The sequence below is a fragment of the Thunnus albacares genome, chromosome 6, assembly GCF_914725855.1.
Source record: "Thunnus albacares chromosome 6, fThuAlb1.1, whole genome shotgun sequence".
Lineage (NCBI taxonomy): Eukaryota > Metazoa > Chordata > Actinopteri > Scombriformes > Scombridae > Thunnus > Thunnus albacares.
In genome coordinates, this window is record NC_058111.1 from 30762363 (window position 1) to 30781086 (window position 18724).

An 18724-nucleotide genomic window follows, 5' to 3' on the forward strand; every position below is an offset into this window, starting at 1 on the left:
TCGAAATGTTGAGATGAAGTGCTGTTTCCCCAACTTGGCTAATTATGTGCAACAAACTGGAGTGACACCAATCGGTCTTAATGGTTTCCCCCAGTCTGTGTTGTCCAGCTTTAATATGATGGATGTCCTGAGCATCAACTAATCCATGTTGAGTTGATGTTTTAATGCATGTGGAACAGGTTCCTCATGTATTATTTTTATTTCCGATGTCTGACTGGGTGAATCCTTCCAGTGTGACGTGGGAGCCTCCAGGGTGTCAGCCTATAGAACTATTCCTGGCTGCTGGACCTTTCATGGCATCAGATCTCACTATGGGGCTGTAAAGCTCGGACCACAGAAATAGGTCATGTACGGATAATGGAACAGCAGGAAGTAGGCCAGGCTGCGGCTCTTCCATAGTGATTACTGAGCGATCCAGCAAAAGAAAATGGTGTGTGTCTCTGTGGTGATAAGCTGATAAGAGAGCCGGCTGAGCTTTTTCGACCCAAGATGAATTATACCACTAAAGTGTGATTTTACTATGTGCAGTAGTTCAGTTTCATAACGACACATTAGGCAGACAGAATTAGACCTGTATGATCTGCTACAGGCATAAACACTTGGATTACACTTGCTGATAGCTGTTATTCAGTATCTTTAAACCAGCAATAACTGATTTTTTGACCACTTGGGAGCGGCAGAGACAACTGCTTTTTAAATTGATATATTGAACTTGTTGGCAAGTTAACAGTTGCGGAGTTGCAGAGCAACATTATTTGGAGTTGTTTTTCTGGCCAGCATTTAAGATCAATGTTCACTCTCTTTTAGCTCTGTTTTTGGTCTCCACCATCTCCTGAGGGAAATATCTGGCTTTTCGGCTGCTAAATGCTCCATTATGTTCACCAGCTAGTCTACAGCTAACTGTGTCTGTTTGCTGTTTGGTGTTGAGCAGGTAGTGTACAGTAGGTTTTTACAGCTTTTTGTCTGAAAACAACTGCCTGCTGCAGCTGCAATTGACACTATGAGAGTGTGAGACTAAACCAGAACAGAACAGCTGAACAATGAGCTGAAACTCATTATAAAGCTCTGGTTCATCACTACAGGCCTCTCATATTACACACTGACATTTGATATAATGTTATTATAAAAATATGTATTAGACCTGCTTAACCATGATTATTTTCATGGGAAAATGTGCATGATATAAAAACTTTTCAATGATTTCCTCAAAAATCTCTCAAGTAAAGTAAAAAGTTTAATTTCCCATTGGAGTATTATTGCAGATTTACACACATAGGCTTCCTAAGAAACAGCAGAACTAATATTTAAATCTCTAAGATATTTTAAATAAATATTGTCTAATGATTAGGGAAATGGAAAAGTAATGACCTCACCTTCTCCCTCATCTGTATCCTCCTCCTCTGGAGGAGATGTACTCTATTGATTTAACATTGCGCAGTACAAGTACTTACAAGTGATATTTTTATGTACTGTGAGGCACAATTTCTGTATTTTGCTACTTTATACTTCTACTCCACTACATGTCAGAGGGAAATAGCAGTTAAAGGCACTGGTTTGCAGATTATTTTTCATACATATCAGCTTCTAATAGATGATGCATTGTTCAGTGAAGAAAAATCTCCTTCTTATCAAGTAATTTTATTTTTCAATTGAGTCTCTAAATTGTTATTTTCTTTAAAAAGGAAAAAAAATCTGCCAGTGCTGTAAGTCAACTTGTTTCAACAATGTAATTCTCATGTCGAGATATGTGTTAATCCTACATGTTTCAAGATACAGACACTAGAAAATTCCTTTAACATACTGATTTAAATTAAAAAACACAATTTCAACACAATTTCACTTGTTTTAAGGACATAAGGTTCAACCACAGATATAACTGTTTTGGGTTTTTTTTAAACTTTATGAAGTAGTTAAAATCAGCTCCATGTTGTTCAGCTACAACTGTAAAATGCTGCTTACAAATCACTGCATCAATAATAATAATCCTGAATGACAATATCAAAGAGTTCACTCTTCACAATGAGTACTTTTACAAGTACATTTTTCTGATAATACTTTTGTACTTTGGTTTCTTTGAATATTTCATGTATTTATAGCTGGAAAATGAATAGGTTAACATGTATAAATTGTAATGTACTGCTTCCAATCCTGAAATGGAAATACAATATAAATTTAAAAAAGAAAGTTGGGGGATTTCTGAGACAGATTTAGAAAAGCATGGTTGAGACTGAAGCAGCAGAGGCAGATATCCTGACTTTTGGTCCTTTTTATGGATTAATATCCAAAATCACTGGAGCCTACATTTCCCATAATCTTTGCATGTGATGCTAATACCTGGTAATCCTTTGATCTTTCAAAATCCGCATCTCCAGTTTGTAACACAGGAAGTCTGTTATGAGTATATTTTCTCAGAGCACCTCCAGAGCCTCAGAAGATGACATTATTTTTCAGTCTGAGTTGTGCTCTCCATAACAAACCAACTGAACTCTATGTGTAAAACTGGTGGAGTGGCCCTTTAACATCTCCAGTCACTGCAGATGTTATTCCTCACCTGTCCATTAGTCACCATTGTACTTTCCTCCTGTCTTCCCAGCTGCTGCCTTGTTACTACAGTCTTACACTCTTGTTCTAGTATCTTTTGACTACAGCCCAGCTTTTTTTCTGTCTGACTCCATTTGCATTGTCCAGTTTATGCTTCTAAATCTTTCTTCATGTGCCAATAAACGACACCTTTTACTGTCACTACATCTGAGAAAAACCTTCATGATCCAGAGTGCAGATTTCCATTCATAAAAGCTTCAAAAAAAGACAAAGACTGAAAGTAAACCACTGTTTTGTTGACTTTTATTCATATATATATATATATATGTATATATATATATTTATATTTATATATATTTACTCATGTGTTTGACTGCCACTGTTAAAAAGTGTGACTCATCACATTATCACCTGTAAGCATAAATAATAACTTTTTTTTCTCTCTTGAAACCTGGTAAATAAACCAACTGAAAACAGTTATGGGTCATTTTCAGCACCATTGAATAGTACATTCTCTATATTGCATCAGGATATAAAAATATACAGATATAGTGTTTTTTTTCTTCTTTAAAACATTCTTTCATCCGTGTTGTTCAATGGCATGAAACAAGAGAGGAAGAAAAGACCTCATACTGACGAATGAGGATTGTTACTGTTATTATCGTCTATATTGTTAATCCTTAGCAGATCCAAACTGGACTGTCCATTCATTCATTCACAGCACTTTTAAAACATCAGTAGCAGCCACACATGGGGAAAACAAAATTAAATTAAACAAAAGTTAGAGGTTTGTCCTCTGAGACGTTGAACGCTCACAGTGCCACCGGCCTCCCAACCACTTTTACAGAAAGAAAAAGTGAAGGAGATGCTAACAGAGACGTGGGAGTGTTATGGTGCAGTGGAAGGGAAAGCCGAGAAAACCGAGCAGGCCGGTGGGCTGTAAGCTCCTTGTAACCATGACCAGTCCTGTTACACTCACACTCTAAGCACAGTTTATCCACAGTCCAAAGGGGTGATGATGATGCTCATGGTGCTAGGGTAATAACCCCCCGCCCACAAAAAACAAAACAAAAAAAAAACAAAAAACATAAAAACAACATAAATTCAAAGCAGAAAAAAGTCAAAAAAAAATTGCAACAAGTCAGTTTAATGGTTTGAGGCAAACGAGAAAGTCAAGAATTCAAGAAAAAGCGAAGGCGCGGTCAGGATGAGAGTTTGCAGTGCATAGAGAGGGACTTCTGAGATGGAGACGGATTCACCGGTTGGTCGGTCAGATGGGATTATTGCCCTGTGTCAGCCTCACACACACGCTCACACACACACAGTAAACACACACCTCCAGCCAGAGTGAACGAGACAACGAGAGTAAAGACATAGAGACAGAAAGAGAGAGAGAGAGAGAAAGCAGGGCTGGTTGATCAGGTTCCTGTGGTTTCCAGAGTGTTCCCCTCTCTACCTCTCTCTGTTGAGAGAAGCAGGCTCCAGGCGTGTGCCTTCATGTATGTGTGTGTGTGTGTGTGAGATATATGTCCAAGTACAAGTCCAAAATAGGCCAGGCTCCACCAACACTCTCGTTTTCCATCCATCCATCCATCTATCCGTCTGTCTGTCCGTCAAGAGTGGTGCTGTGGCCCGCTGTCCTCCAGGAGGCTTCACATGCGCGAGGAGGAAGCCAGCTCGTAGAACAGGACGTAGGCGTCGCTGCTGCGCACTTGGCTGGAGGACATTGGCGTTACTCTGGAAAAAGAGAAGGGGGGAGGGTGGTGTACAGTTTATTATGGTGCACAAAAACAGGAGAGTTGTGGTGAAGAAAAACACAACCTTGATACATGTGATTTACTGATCTCTAAAGAGAAGAACCAAACTACATTTAAAATTGTGCCGGTTTAACGCTGCAACAGTTCATTTAATTTTATCTCCTCTGTGGCCTCATTTGGCTAAAACTGAATCTGGAGCAAAAAGCTTGGAATCAATACACTGTTTGATGTTTAGGGCTCTTTTAAATGGAAGTTGTAAAATGCTGTGAAGAAGGTTGTGTGTATTTGACCAATCAGTGACGTTCAGTGCTGCATATTCAACCTTGATACTTCTTGAGCTGAAGGAAATCACTACCCCCACAGCAAGTAGTTTTCAGTTTACTGTACATCCTGGTACCTCCAGCTGAAACGCTGATAAAATTCCTGAGTTTCTAAAAAGGTCAGAAAAAAGGTTTTCTGGAAAAGTTCCTGTGGTGGTAATGCCTTTAAAGATACTACATGTATTGATTTGCTCTGTAAATTCAGGCATCCCCTGATAGAGAATAAGCAGCACAGCCATGTTACATTTACTCTCTTTTTAACAAAAATACTAGTTTCATTCACCAATTAATTCAAGTTAACTGTAGAAGAGAGGAAATGAGAGATAAACCTGGTTCTCTCTGCTACTACTGTTGAAGGCCCAAGCCACTATTTGAGAATTTATGGTAATTACACACGGTAATTATTACAAACAGCTGGAACAGCATAAACACAAAACAAGAGGGGACGTGAGTCTTGATGTGAAGCACTGCTGCCGTGTTATGGTGAGATACCACAATAGTGAGCGACTGGGGAGTGACTGGGGAAATGCATGAGACCTGTGATATACAAACAAGTGGAGAAACATAAAGAATGCAGATGCTTCCACACAGGTGCACTACATGGTACATTAAGCAATTAACAACCAATCATGCTTTGTGGCGTGTATAAAAATGCTGAGCAGACCCAGTTGATTCTGATTTTGTATCAAGATGGCAAGAAGAAAAGATCTAAGTGACTTTGAAAGAGGGTTCATTCATCGGATGGCAGGAGCTTCAATCACAAAGACTGCTCAACTGGCTGGTGTTTCAATAGGAACAGTGACTAAAGTGACATCTGCATTTAGATCTATGGAAAAAACTTCAGTAAATAGGGTTGAAAATTGTGGTCGACATCGCACATTTGATCACACTGAACAGAAGAGCAACTCTTTCTCATGGTCGAGTGCGAGTGTGGCGTACACCAAGAGAACAGTACAGCCCTTAATTCTTGACCCCTACAGTGAGAGGATCAGGTTGTTTCTATCCTGATGGGGGCGGTCTCTTCCAGGAGGACAATGCCCCCATCCACAGGGCAGGAGGGGTCACTGAATGGTTTGATGAGTGTGAAAATGATGTGAATCATATGCTATGACCCCAGTCACCAGATCTCAACCCCGTTGAACACTTATGGGAGATTTTGGACTGACGTGTTAGACAGCACTCTCCACCACCACCATCACAACACCAAATGAGGGAATATCTTTTTGAAGAATGATGTTCATCCCTCCAGAAGAGTTCAGAGAATGTAGAATCAATGCCAAGGCTCATTACTAAGACACTTAATGTTGGTTTTTCCTTTAATTTGTCACCCGTCTGCATGCTGTATGGCTCAGTGAGAATGAGAGAAGTGGAGTGTTATGAATGACTGCAGCGTAACAGGAAAAACCCTGGAGGGAAGGACTGAATGCTCACGAGGCAGCAGAGGAGTTAAAGGAGGGGGGGAGGATTATCTGCAGGTTTGACCATTATTCCTGCCTTTAATAATCTGCTTCTGTTTCACTCACTCACTGGTTCTTCTTGTAGCTTTTTCTACTATCAATTATTAACAGGAAATTAACTTGGAGACAAGCTGTTCAAATTGTGCTGTAATTTGTGTACAGGAGGAATAAAAGGCAAGCTACAATAAATTCCCATTCCATGTGGTTTCTTGATGTAAACTGCATTAATAAACTTGTGACTATTTGTGTGTTCAAACCTACCTGGAGTCATTAAAGGTGTACCATTCTCCCGAGTTGGGATTGCGACAGTAGGCTGTGTAGTGACCGCCCATAGTGGTGCCTGAGTGATTGGACACTGCATACAGGTTGTACACTGCATTTACTGCAACAGGACAGAGACATAAGCAATGTTAGAGTCTGTGGTTATTAGTTCTATAACAATCTACTAGAGTTTTTAATGCCACAAAATTCATATATTTGGTATTTTCTGCAGAAGTTTATTTTTCAGATTGTCCACATTTACAAACTGATGTTAGAACCCTACAATTGGTACTTACTGCTGTTTTCAGAGGCAAACTCCCGCAGGTCAAGATCCTTCATAGGGAAGTTAACGAAGGTGGACAGTTTGCTGGTTCTTCTTGCCTCAGAGAAGCGTTTTAGGTCTGGACAGCAAGGAATCAAGGAGCAATTGTTCTGATTATACATGGCTCTGATAAATCTACTGGCCACTAAACATTTTCATAATCCAATCAAACAAATAATACTAAATAGTAATGACTCATTGAACTGCAATCAACTACTCAGCCTTACCAATGTAGACAGCAGTAACTATGGAAGTGGGGAAATTGGAAATTGGGAAATGGATTCCACTGAAAAGCTGAGATGGTGGCTACTGCTAGACTGCTAGGCTAGTTAGCTTTAGCAGAGGTTTAGCTGGGTTTTTATTCTCCATCATGATTGGATTTAGCTACTCCCTCGACATTTTGCATATTTATGTATAACTCACTGAATTACAAAGATGTCAACAGCTAGGGAAAAATCAATAAGTATGTATTTAGTTTTAGTTTTAGCTAAGGCTAGCCATGGCTCATCAGCTAGCTTTTACTTGATATATCTCTGTTGTTTTAGCTGTGCAGTTCTGTGTGATGATTCACAGATTACCAAGCCAGAGTACAGTTACTTAAATTTGGTTTTTAGCTCAGTTTAGTTGTTACTGCAAATACAAAAAGCTGTTTTCACTGTGGCATAATCAGTTTCTGTATAGTAAAACAGATGTCAAGACGTCAAATTCAGATCTCAACTCAATTTTGGCCAAATGTGTAGTTACTGCGTTTTGCCTCAGTAGGGCAGTACTGTGCACTGCAGAGTTTCCATAATCACCATACATACACACTATCTCACTGACACAGGCACCATCATGCTCTCCAAGCTAGGGGCTCACTGCAAATATCACATATTATGCAGTAATATCAGACACAGATTCCAGAGGAAAGGATACGCAGCACTAAGATCTTGGGGAACTTCTGTACTGTGAACTTCTTAGTGCATCTCCTCCTGGCTTTACACCTGTAGCACGTCTGTGGACAAATACAGAGCTGGTTTCACTCACTGCCAGGTTCAACTCAGCTGAACTCAGCATGAAGCAGAATGACTTTCATTTACTACACGTGTTTAGATCACAAAAATGAAAGAATCTTATTTAAGAGTGGAAGTGAAAACTATGAGGTAAATTGACTTTAGAATGTAATTAATTTGTGAGAAGTCACTCACTGGCTTCTCATCCCCGTCCAGGACGTCTTCTTTGGTGAAGAGCCGCATGCAGTCCATCAGGCTCACCTCACCATAGCCCTTCTGAGCACAAACATAGATGCATTGACATTAGCGTGCACACAAGCAACCACACAGAAACAACACACACACACACACACACACACACACACACACAAAGCAAAGCACAAACAGAGACAAGGAGGAAATCAAGAAGCTCATGTTAAGAGCTGTATAAACAAGTATGTATCAATACTTCAGAAATTTCAACTCTAATGTTCTGTGTCTGTTGATGACCAACATTCACATGTCTATTTACATTTGTGTGTGTTTGTGTTTGTGTGTGTGTGTGTGAGTGTGAGTGTGTTCCCTAACCTTGGCGATAGGTAGAGACAGATCCCAGAAGGGGTCGAAGACGGTGGAGCAGAAACCGCAGTGGCTGCAGGTCAGAGAGCTCTTGAGCTGCCCTACAAACAGGTCTGGAAGAACAAGATTTTGTTTCGGTTTGACATGTAAAGAACACATTGGTTTAAAAGACCAGCCTGTCACAGAAAGTCTGAAAAACAAATAAAAAGTCAGATTTTGAAGATCATTCTACTCACCAACTATCTTACTGTCTTCTCTCTCCAGGTATTTACTCCACATCTTCTTCCCTTTCTCCTCATCCCTGAACATAAAGCACAGATGAGACGTTATTGATTGTTCTGGTCTTATTGTTACATACAGTGGACGACATGCTGCTGGATTCAGACACCAAATATCAGGAATCACTGTGTGCACTAAAGACCAAACTGATGTGCACTGACATCCAAACTCAGCTGTTGTGATTGAGTAAAGAGGCTGATAATGTAATGGGTGACAGCAGTAATCAGCCACTATTGAAGGATCTGACCTACTTTATTCTAAATGTCTAGGTGGCAGAGAAACTAGTAAATGTGTCATAAGGATTAAAGGATTAATAAGGACCTTTTTAAAAACTCTTTCTATCCTGAGACACATTTTCAAGCTGAAAAAGAACATTTTTATCTGCATTGTTTTTAATATTTAGGCAGAGTGGAGCTGTTTTTGGGAGTAATTGTGGGATTTGGAAAGTTGCAGAGATTAACTGTGACCCTTAAACAAGCTATGGTTAGATAACTGATAATTATATCCAAAAAGAATTAGAGCATTAAGCTGATCTGGGCCCCAGAGACTTCACACAGGAGGAAAAAGTCTTGCATGCAGCCTTAAATGAAAGCTTCATAATGAAGCCTTCATAGGTCATGTTGCCCTGGTCTAAACCCTGTTTGCATACCTCCATAATATAAACAAGGATGCTACGATGGCCCGGATGTTTTTCCAAGTTTAAGTGTATCTAATTGTGCTCCTTCCTGTTTAGTTCCATTTCCAATAAAATGTAATACAATACTATCCAACAGTAGCATATCTAATTTGTAGAATTCCCAAATATTCCTAGTCTGTTTACTTTTCAAAATTGTAATTCCCAAGTTTCTACAGGGTTCACAAAGTTAAATGTAAGACCTTTTTGATGATACATAGAATACAGTCTACACATCTCAGAAGTCCCTCTTTATGCATCGGCAAAAGTATGAAAGTTTCATGGAATGTATAATATAATAATTATTTATTATTACGTCACATTTTCCCAGCAGCACAACAATAATTCCTAATCATATAATTAATTAAATTAATGCCACCTGGACCCAGAGATGTGACAGAAAATGGATAGATGGATTAACCAATTAAAAATTATGAATTCATTAAGGTTAATTTAACTTTTAACTAAAATTGACACTTGTCCATTGTGAGTGGTTGAGCTTCCCAGCTTCTATAGTGACCGTGTTTGCTGTAGGTCTGATGGTGCTGACTGAAACTCCACAAAAAAGGGAAAACAGACTTTTGTATTTAAATTTAAGAATTCTTAATACCGTCTGAAGTCTTTGTCATTGACCCTGTAATTCAGAAATTTCATTGAATTTCTGTCTGCATTCTTTCTCTTCAGAGACACAGCTTGTCTTCTGATCCTGCCTGTTGACCTGTGCAGAAAGGCATCAGTGCAGGTCCACACACACACACACACACACACGAACACACACACTACTTACGGCAGGTGGTCAAAGTCCTCTACGGTGCCTCTCGGCCTGACGGTGACCCTGTTGACCTCGTTGTGCAGACCGTCCAGGAGAAAACGCAGGAACTCCTGAGCGTCCTGCTGGCTGCAAGACACACACACACACACGTACAGTCAGTGAACAGTATGAATATCAGCCAGTGTAACTGTATTCTCAATTATCTCTAACCTCTAGTCCAGGCTTGGGCGGTATCAAGGTATTACTTTATACCAAGGTATTTGGAAATCCTGAGGGTATGATTTTCAATACAGACACTCCTCTTTCTATTAAACTGATACAGAGATGCTGTATCGAGGTGATGTATTGTAGTGCATGGCACGCGACACGAGAGGTCATTCTCTACTGGTGGAACAGGCAGCTGAGCTGACAAAGATGGAGACTGCGAGTGGTATAGAATCATGAAAATATTGCCACGTATAACTTTATCTTGAGATGACTTCTTCCAACTACAAAAGCAGTTTATTAGCCACATGGTTTTACACAACTGCCAGTCTGCCACCACCACCCGCACATCATCTCCATTTAGCCCACTGATGTGTCGGTATCTGCTGTGGCAACAAGTGTCATTGGGTCCTCCAGCAAGAATCTATGGAAGAAGGGTGCTTATTTCCTATCTATTCATTACTCTGTAGGCCATAAGTATTTAAACCCAGCAAGACTTGTCTCAGTAGGCTGCATATTACACACAGAGCACTGTAGGCTTGACAATGTCAGACACCAGCAGCTCAGCTTTTATTTATTTATTTTAAACATAAATACCATATACTGTATACTCCGGTGAAATGTCAGGAAGGTATGTAGGTATGAAAAAATAGATACCACCCAAGCCTTCTCTAAACGTTTACACATGCAGTCAAATAAATCAGTTCAGGCAAACTGTGGTGCTACAAAAAGACCTAAGATGTATGACAGCTTATACACATATTGCAAAGAGGGGAATAAAGCTTACTTGTATCCCACAAATCTGGGAGCGTATCTCTGGATCTGAGTTTTGAACTCGGACGGGCTGACCGCCTCACTACTGGATGACGTCCACATGGTCTGTATCAGCTTGGCAAATTCTACACAAACACACAAAAACACTCACGTTACTCAGGGGCTGAGACATAAAATGCACTTGGGTCTTTCTGCAACTGTAACAGTGTCAGTAAGGATTTAACTCATTTGCATGTTTAGTGTCAGATTTTCCATATTTTTAAGAAACCCGAAGCATTTAAAACACCTAGAGATCCTATTCTCAGTGTCTGATTTCCAAACACAGACAAATCTGGAGATGCAAACATAATCCGGAGGTACGGAGGGAAATGAGTGTGATGTGTGTCAGCAGCTGTGTCGAGTGTTTGTTTTGGACTCTAGGGGGCCTGTGTGACACGTCTCTCACCTTCCATGAGGGCTGTGTTGGTGCGGCTGTTGTTGTTAAGGTCTCTGCGGTGCGAGTTGTGCAGGCAGTAGTCTCGCAGGCTGTGTGTGTTGCTGAGACACTGCAGGATACTGTTCATGAAACACTGCAAAGATAAAACACGCACACAATTGGATTCCCTTACAGATGAAATATCACATTCCCAGTGTGAGAGAGTCCTGATTCAGGGATGACTCTCAAATCGGTAGTATCACACACACACACACACACACACGTTGTCAAAGACGGCACTGTGTGTATATACTGCTGCTCCCGTCACGTGTCCACATGAGACACGTGCAATTTGGTAAGATCAAACCAGTTAGAGAGAGAGAGAACGAGTCCTCCCTGGTCCATAGTTCAGAGCTCTCTGATTAGGTTACTGTACACAAACTGACAGCAACACACACACACACACACACACACACACACACACACAAACGTTTATTTTAGGAGCGCTCCTTCTGCCTGTTGCCTGGCAGACACTCTGCTGGACCACCACTCTTATGTGGACACATATTAACAAACTGATATCACTCTAACACTAACTGGATTTTGGGATTTCTGTGTGAGTTTCTCCCTCATAAATCAGCTTAGAATAAGAAATCACTATAAACATTATAACATTATAACATTATAACACTACAACAGGAGTTTTGGCCTGAGACAGATTGTAGTAAGATTTGTACGTAGCTGCTGTACTCACAGTGTTTCCTAGGTTCTTTAATCCCACCAGTCCTTGGGCACTCTTTGAGTTCTGAAAGACAAAAGACACAATATTAAGATAAACACAGAAGGTAAATCCTCTTTGAGTTTAAATGTAAATACCTGCACACAGTCTCCCAACAATCATTAACAGTGGAAAAAATGTATTCCAGGAGCCATAAGACATATGAACAGTACATTAGAAATAAATATTTATTCCACTCTTGCCCAGGAATTATTTTTAAACTAAACTGAATCTGTGATGATCAATAGCTAAGTGTTATAAATTACACATTTGGTCAGTCATTCATTCTTCCAGTCACTTGTAAACTTCTCTTTAAGTTAGTGAATTCCTACATTTTCCAAAATGCATCTGAACAAACCCCAGAGAACCTCCGGAAACTGCTTTTATTTGAGCTGAAGTGTGTTTGACAAGAGTAAAGTTATAGCTGTGCATTTTCTACCCTTAATAACTGTATTTATTATTACTGGAAGATGAAGAATACATTAAAACCTCTTTTTAAACCCTTGAGAAAACCTATAATCTCACATGATGCAAGGCATTGGAAAATGTTTCATCAGTTATCACAGATACATATTCATTGCTGTGTTTTCTTTGTATTAAGCTTTCCACTGAAGAACACATGAATGCAATGTACATTGCCACCAGCTGTTTTGGGATTCTGGATTTATACTTTAATCATATCCCCAAGCAGCTGGGGAGTCATCTAAAATCAGGACATGTGATCAAGATATGATCTATCTACACTTTGCATTTGAATGTGTGTGTTGTGTCTCTCTAGGAATGACGGACCGCAGGTTTTTTTTTTCCCCCTTTCTGGTGAGTATTGTCTTTAGAGAGGAACTTGTTTTTGTTATCTCGCAATCAAGTTCCTCTCTTGGTAATCACTCCCAGATGGCAGAGATTTGATCAACAACAGTAGATAACACTGAATCACTACACCTTGAGGATTTTCTGCACTGTAGCTTTTACTCATGTAGATTTTCAGGAACACAGACAGTCTTCGCTCGGTGAAACACAACAGATGGCCCAGCATATTATTATGATTTCAAAATCTTAAAATGGTAAAAAAATGCTTTGCAGAACTTATGTCATCACTTGCTGCAGTTAAACTTCATTACATAAGTACAGTGGTTATATAATTGAGTAGCTAGAGGAAGAACTAACAAAGAACACGGGGGTGGATAAGGAATGCACTTGTGCCCTCCACTAAGAAACAGAGGCAGCAGACAATTACGCTTTATAAAACAAGCGCTGTGCCAAATCTAATTCATTTTTCACAAGAGTTCAAGTTATACACATAACTATACGTCTGCTATATCGATCATGCTTTTGGTAACTGTATTGTAATTGTGAAATGAAGATAGACTCTTCTAACAATCATTTCTTTCTTCTGCCCTACCATCCCAACATCCTGACCAATGAGTCAACTGGCACTGAGTAAACCACATGAGAAATAAAAACCACATGATAACACAGTATTTTAAGCAAGAAAGCGAAACAAGGTGAAACTAACAGCCTGGTAACTTGAGCTTGTATTTTCTAGGTGGAGAGCAACTCTGCAGGGCCGGCAGCTTAACACCAGTCACCTGATCTCACTGGCAGTTGAAATGTATCTTACCCACATGCTCCCTGTTACCCTCACCCGTGGTGAAGCTAGATTCACTGAATGTGCTCTGCATCAATACCACCAGCAAAGAAAACCAAAATGAAGGGAATAGAATTGACAGAATGAGCTTTAAAAACCTGAATTAAGGCAAAACGTGCTGGTAAAGGCTTGTTACCGGAGTATGACACCGATTTTAAAAGTAAGGAAACACATTTGACTTCAAAGTGCTGCATCATCTTCTTGTCTGAAAACCGTCAAGTTAGATGATGTAAATAGTATCTACAGTACGTGCTAGAGAGGACTGCAGTCGCACCACACCCTGGATATGACGTGACAACCGCCACACTTCAGAAGGCTACAGAGATTCATTTGCATACATGAGTACGCTTGCTGACCTTACTGACCCAAGGGAGTAGTCCTCTGTGATCACACCATTGAAAAGGATCATCTCATAGTCTCAGAGGGGGTGGTGTGTGCTGGGGAGTGCTCTGATCTGAGAGCTCCTTAACCTCCTGTGCCTCAACACTAATCATCTTCTGATTCAACTGTTACAACTATACAAACTGTACAACTGGTGCTGGTACACTATTTCTATCTGAGCAGAATGCTTTCTAAGAGGCCGTAGGAGTGGGAATACCACAGTGCAGCACTTAATAAAGGCTGTGGCCTTCATCTATTCACAGAAGTAGGGCTGAAAATGACCATTATTTTCATTATCACTTATTTGATTGACAGATTTTTTTGTTTTGTCTGTAAAATGTCAGAAAATAGTGAAAAATGACTGTCATGATTTCCCAGAGCACATCAGGTGTTTTCAAATTTTGTTTTGTATGTCAAATAGTCAACAACCCAAAGAGTTTCAGTTTACGAAGATATAGAACAGAGAAAAGCAGCCAAATCTCAAACATTTGAGCTTCTACAACAAGCAAATGTCAGGCATTTTTGCCTCACTATCGCTTATATTTTTTTGGCCACTTGGGGGCAGCAAAACAAGCTGTAAACACTACACTGACATATGGTCATCTTATAAAGTTGTTATAGTGAACTTGTTAGCAAACAATCGTCTATTTACACATCCAGCACATACAACGTTTAACAGAGGGGTTTTTGCTAAAAACGGCAGCCTGCTGCAGCTGAAAGGTGATTGACAGACCTGAGAATTAACCAAAATTGTATATTTTCGTCCCGAAAAAGCAAAACGATGAGGGACTGCACAGCTTTGTTATCAAAAATACTGTACTTGTTGAATAATTTTCTTTAATTTCAGCTCTAAACGGCAGATCTTTAGTTAGACCGGCGGTTTAGAGCAAGGATGCAAAAAGTGAGGACAGAAATCAAAGTGAGCAGTCCTGTCCTGACCTCTGCTGTCAGTGGAGTTTCACATGATTGTGAGCATGTTCGCTTGTTCATCAGTAACGTGAGCCTGCAGCTTATCTAGTTATGATACAGGAAGAGCTTTTTACTATTATATAAATAACCTCTGCCATCTATTATTCAGGAGAAAGAGTCTGTACAGCGTGTGGAGTTTAATTAACTATGGCTTATTTAAATCCTCCTTCCTGTAAATTCCACTGTAGTGAATGGAGCACTTTATTAGCCATGGTAACGTAACATAAATACACAAACACTTCCTGTTGTATGTCCAGCTTCACTAGCTCGCTGACCGTTGTGACAGAACACAGGACAGCCCGGGACAAATCCTCTCTGGTCACCTCGAATTTTTATTTTCATAAACACACATACACCAGTTACTTTTTCTCCCCACTGTTGGAATGTGTCTGACTTTGCTGCACTCTGCTGAGTAATGCCACGGCCGCTCCCAAAAATAGCAGCTTTGCTTTTAATAACGACTGCTTGTCCACTCGTGATTGGCTGATCCTTCGGCCACCCTGCCAAACGTCACGGCGACGGAACAGCATCCCGGCTCTGTCTCCGTAGCAACGCTATTCTTATTTTTTTTGCAGGATGGAAAGCTAGAGGACACTGTGACATCACAGCGACGGGGCTGAGAGAGGAGCGGGTGTGTGTGTGTGTGTGTGTGTGTGTGTGTGTGTGACTCAGTGTGTGTGAGAGTTAAGAGTGTGAAGAACTTGCAGTGGATGACTTGGAGCGGTGGTGACTTTAGACCAGGATTATTTTTAGACCACAGCTGAAAACAATAATAATATTCAGAATTAGAGTTTTATCATCTCATAGGAACAAAGAGATTGATTCAGTATTTCATTCAAAATTTTACTCAGGCTTAAAGGTGGCATTAAGATCATCATGGGACACTAAAACCCACATTGTCGTTATTTTTTGAGTAAGCAGTCCCTTTAGGGCAGGGTGTAGCAGGTAAATGACACTAAAGATTAGAAACGCTAACAGTTTCAATGTGTAAAATAGCAATTTATTGTTTATAATAATGTTCACTAATTCTCTCTTGTTTAATCCTACTGTCTATTCGTTTGACAGACACTCAATTATAATCCACACTTCATTTCTTCAGCGGTGTGTCAAACGGGATTCTTTAATGTACAGTACGTCTGTGACTCACTGGCTCAAGCTATGATCCCAGCCTGTAGCACGACTATAATGACGCCTAATTCCGTTATGCAAATTCTGCTGTGAATCTCCAGTATAAGCAGTTTAAACCAGCACAGAGTGTGTACGTGGGATTAAAGTCATGCACTAACAGTAAGGCTGCAGCAGATCAGCACATTCAGCGTTTACAACAGCAGAAAACAGATAAAATGACTTTTTTTTTCTGTGAACGACGGGATCCTACGTGATCAGTCTTCACAAGAGAGATTTATGTATCTGTGTTTTTCTCTGCGTTATTTTCATTGGTTTGAACGGGGGTGTGGCTTAGCTTGAAAAAAAAGGTGATGCATCCAAGTCTGATGACAGTTGGTGGTTTTGCTGGAGCTCTGTCAATCAATCGAAACAAACCGAACCCACACAGTTCTGATGACGCAGATAAGTTGAGTTTGTTAATGTTAAACTCATGTAAGGGAGTTTTTTCACCCCTAAACTTTACTGTAATTTTGATTGTTCCTTCATTAATATTTAACATTATAGAGAAATGCCACCAATTTGGATCCAAGTTTTCAGCGCTTTAAAGACGACGCTGCAGACCCAGTAACACTAACAACATGACCTGCTTGAACTTTTGTTCAGTAAAAGACGCCTGTGACATTCAATTCACCTTAGTACTAAGTAACATCAAAACAGTTATTCCATGAGCATGAGTATTTAACTATGTAATATAATACAGTCTAATAATTAACCACCTTACATAACACACTCATAAACCACGCCATCTGTCTAATTTGCATGCTCGCGCTTGGAAATAAATTACACTATGATGTAGAAAGGTTTTTTTTATCAAAGTATCAATGCCTGCTAGAAAAGGAATTTTGTTTTGTAGAAGAAGAGATGAAAGGATGGGAAAGAAAAAAAAAGAAAGAGGAGATAAATGAAACCAATAGTCACAAGAGGGAACATACATCCACTGTTCATAATCCCAGTGGTTCCTTGTGAGCGGGCTGATACATACTGTACACAAAAGAGGCGGCCCAGGGGGATAACTTTGTATAAATGCTCTATTCATGAATGTCAGAAGCAGCTCCGGCAACCAGCGAGCTACTTTTGAAACCCTAGTCCTCCGAGGCTTAAAAGCGTCAGGAACAGAGAGGCTGCATTAAAAAGCATTCCAGAGGCCACGTCGAACCGCTTCCTAAAGCTTGGAATAAGAGACAGCGGAAACGTCGCTTTGGCGTGTAACCGGCTCGGTGGAGGTAAAAATCTGTCCGTCCATCGTGCTCAATTAATCCAAAGATCTAGGACTGATGGCCGGTCAGGGGGGGATGGAGGGTGGTGTTGGAGCAGAGGAAATAGGTCAGAGCAAGGTGGGGAGGCAGGAAGAAATGAATAATCTCTGACTCTGGCTTTTCTCTACCAGGGTGACATAACAGGGAAACAGAGGAAGACAACGTTACACTGGGCTAGGAAACAGAAACTGATGGAGACAGTTTTATATCATATTGCAAAATATTTTAAAAAAAGATGGACAGAAAACGCTGAAAAATAGGATCGTTCCTCATTCAGTATATGCATACAAAGAGCAGCTCTGTGTCTTAAACTGTATAAGCTGCTGCTTGGACAACTGTTCATCTCACCACTCCGTGAACTTTGACCAACAGCGGGGAGATTAACTGTCTAGCACGCATTGTGTGTTTACATCAAGTGTAATCTAAGGAATCCAGTGTGACAAATGCCTTACATACTGTCGCACATCAGCTGATCAAAAGGTGACAACAGAAAGGACAGGCTCGACTAACTGAAGGATTTTTCAGGCTATATTCTGGTCATGAGGAAATAAATGTGTAGGGGGAACGAATTTCAAACGGACGAGGGATACGCATAAGCACTTATAGGAAAAGTTCCCTTATAAGTGCTTATGTGTATTGCTTAGAAGTCCCTATCCTATTCTAAAAAACTGTCTAAGTAAGAATAAATGTAAATTTTAGGATGTAGGGCAAGTGCACAAAGAACATTTCTTCTCGTTTGAACAGAAGTGAAGCTAACGTTACATCCAGACTACCTCAAACAACCTCTGTGCACTTGTTGCCGCAGCAGCTCCTTAGTAATCTAAACCTTCTGGAGACTGGAGATGGTGTGGGAGAATAATAAGCTCAGAGCACGAGTGATATAGCCTCACGTAAATCCCAGAAGGAAGCTTATTCCAAACTATAAATGAGTGCACATGAGTCTTCTGAAAATCACTGTACCATCTGATATTAAGGGTACAAATATACAGGTGGGAGGGCGAGGGGTATTTTCTGGTTTCTTTACTCTTCTATGTTAGTAAACTGAATATCTTTGGGTTGTGGATTGTTGGTCGGGACAAAACATCTTGGGCTGTGGGAAACAGTGATCCCAAAATTGTATAGATCAAACAACAAATTGATTAATTGAAAAAATAATCGACATATTAATAACTAATGAAATCCTATACACCAGTAAATACCTGA

The 18724-nt window shown here is 40.1% G+C and overlaps 1 protein-coding gene across 7 annotated transcripts in view; it reads right to left on the reverse strand.

Moving 5' to 3' along the window:
- Window positions 1-2827: 2827 nt before the first annotated feature.
- usp2a (ubiquitin specific peptidase 2a) overlaps window positions 2828-18724 on the reverse strand; it is a 43006-nt gene continuing 27109 nt past the window's right edge. For 5 of the 7 annotated variants that reach the window (XM_044353755.1, XM_044353754.1, XM_044353756.1 and 2 more), the window contains 11 exons: window positions 12080-12130; window positions 11356-11479; window positions 10924-11035; window positions 9948-10058; window positions 8445-8509; window positions 8218-8321; window positions 7846-7926; window positions 7574-7652; window positions 6633-6737; window positions 6337-6457; window positions 2828-4278 (listed from right to left, as the gene is read on the reverse strand). In XM_044353755.1, the coding sequence (XP_044209690.1) occupies window positions 4194-4278; window positions 6337-6457; window positions 6633-6737; window positions 7574-7652; window positions 7846-7926; window positions 8218-8321; window positions 8445-8509; window positions 9948-10058; window positions 10924-11035; window positions 11356-11479; window positions 12080-12130 (1038 nt within the window). In that variant the 3' untranslated portion in view covers window positions 2828-4193. The remainder of the gene's footprint in view (window positions 4279-6336; window positions 6458-6632; window positions 6738-7573; window positions 7653-7845; window positions 7927-8217; window positions 8322-8444; window positions 8510-9947; window positions 10059-10923; window positions 11036-11355; window positions 11480-12079; window positions 12131-18724) is intronic. The other 2 variants (XM_044353757.1, XM_044353761.1) reach the window with 1 other exon arrangement.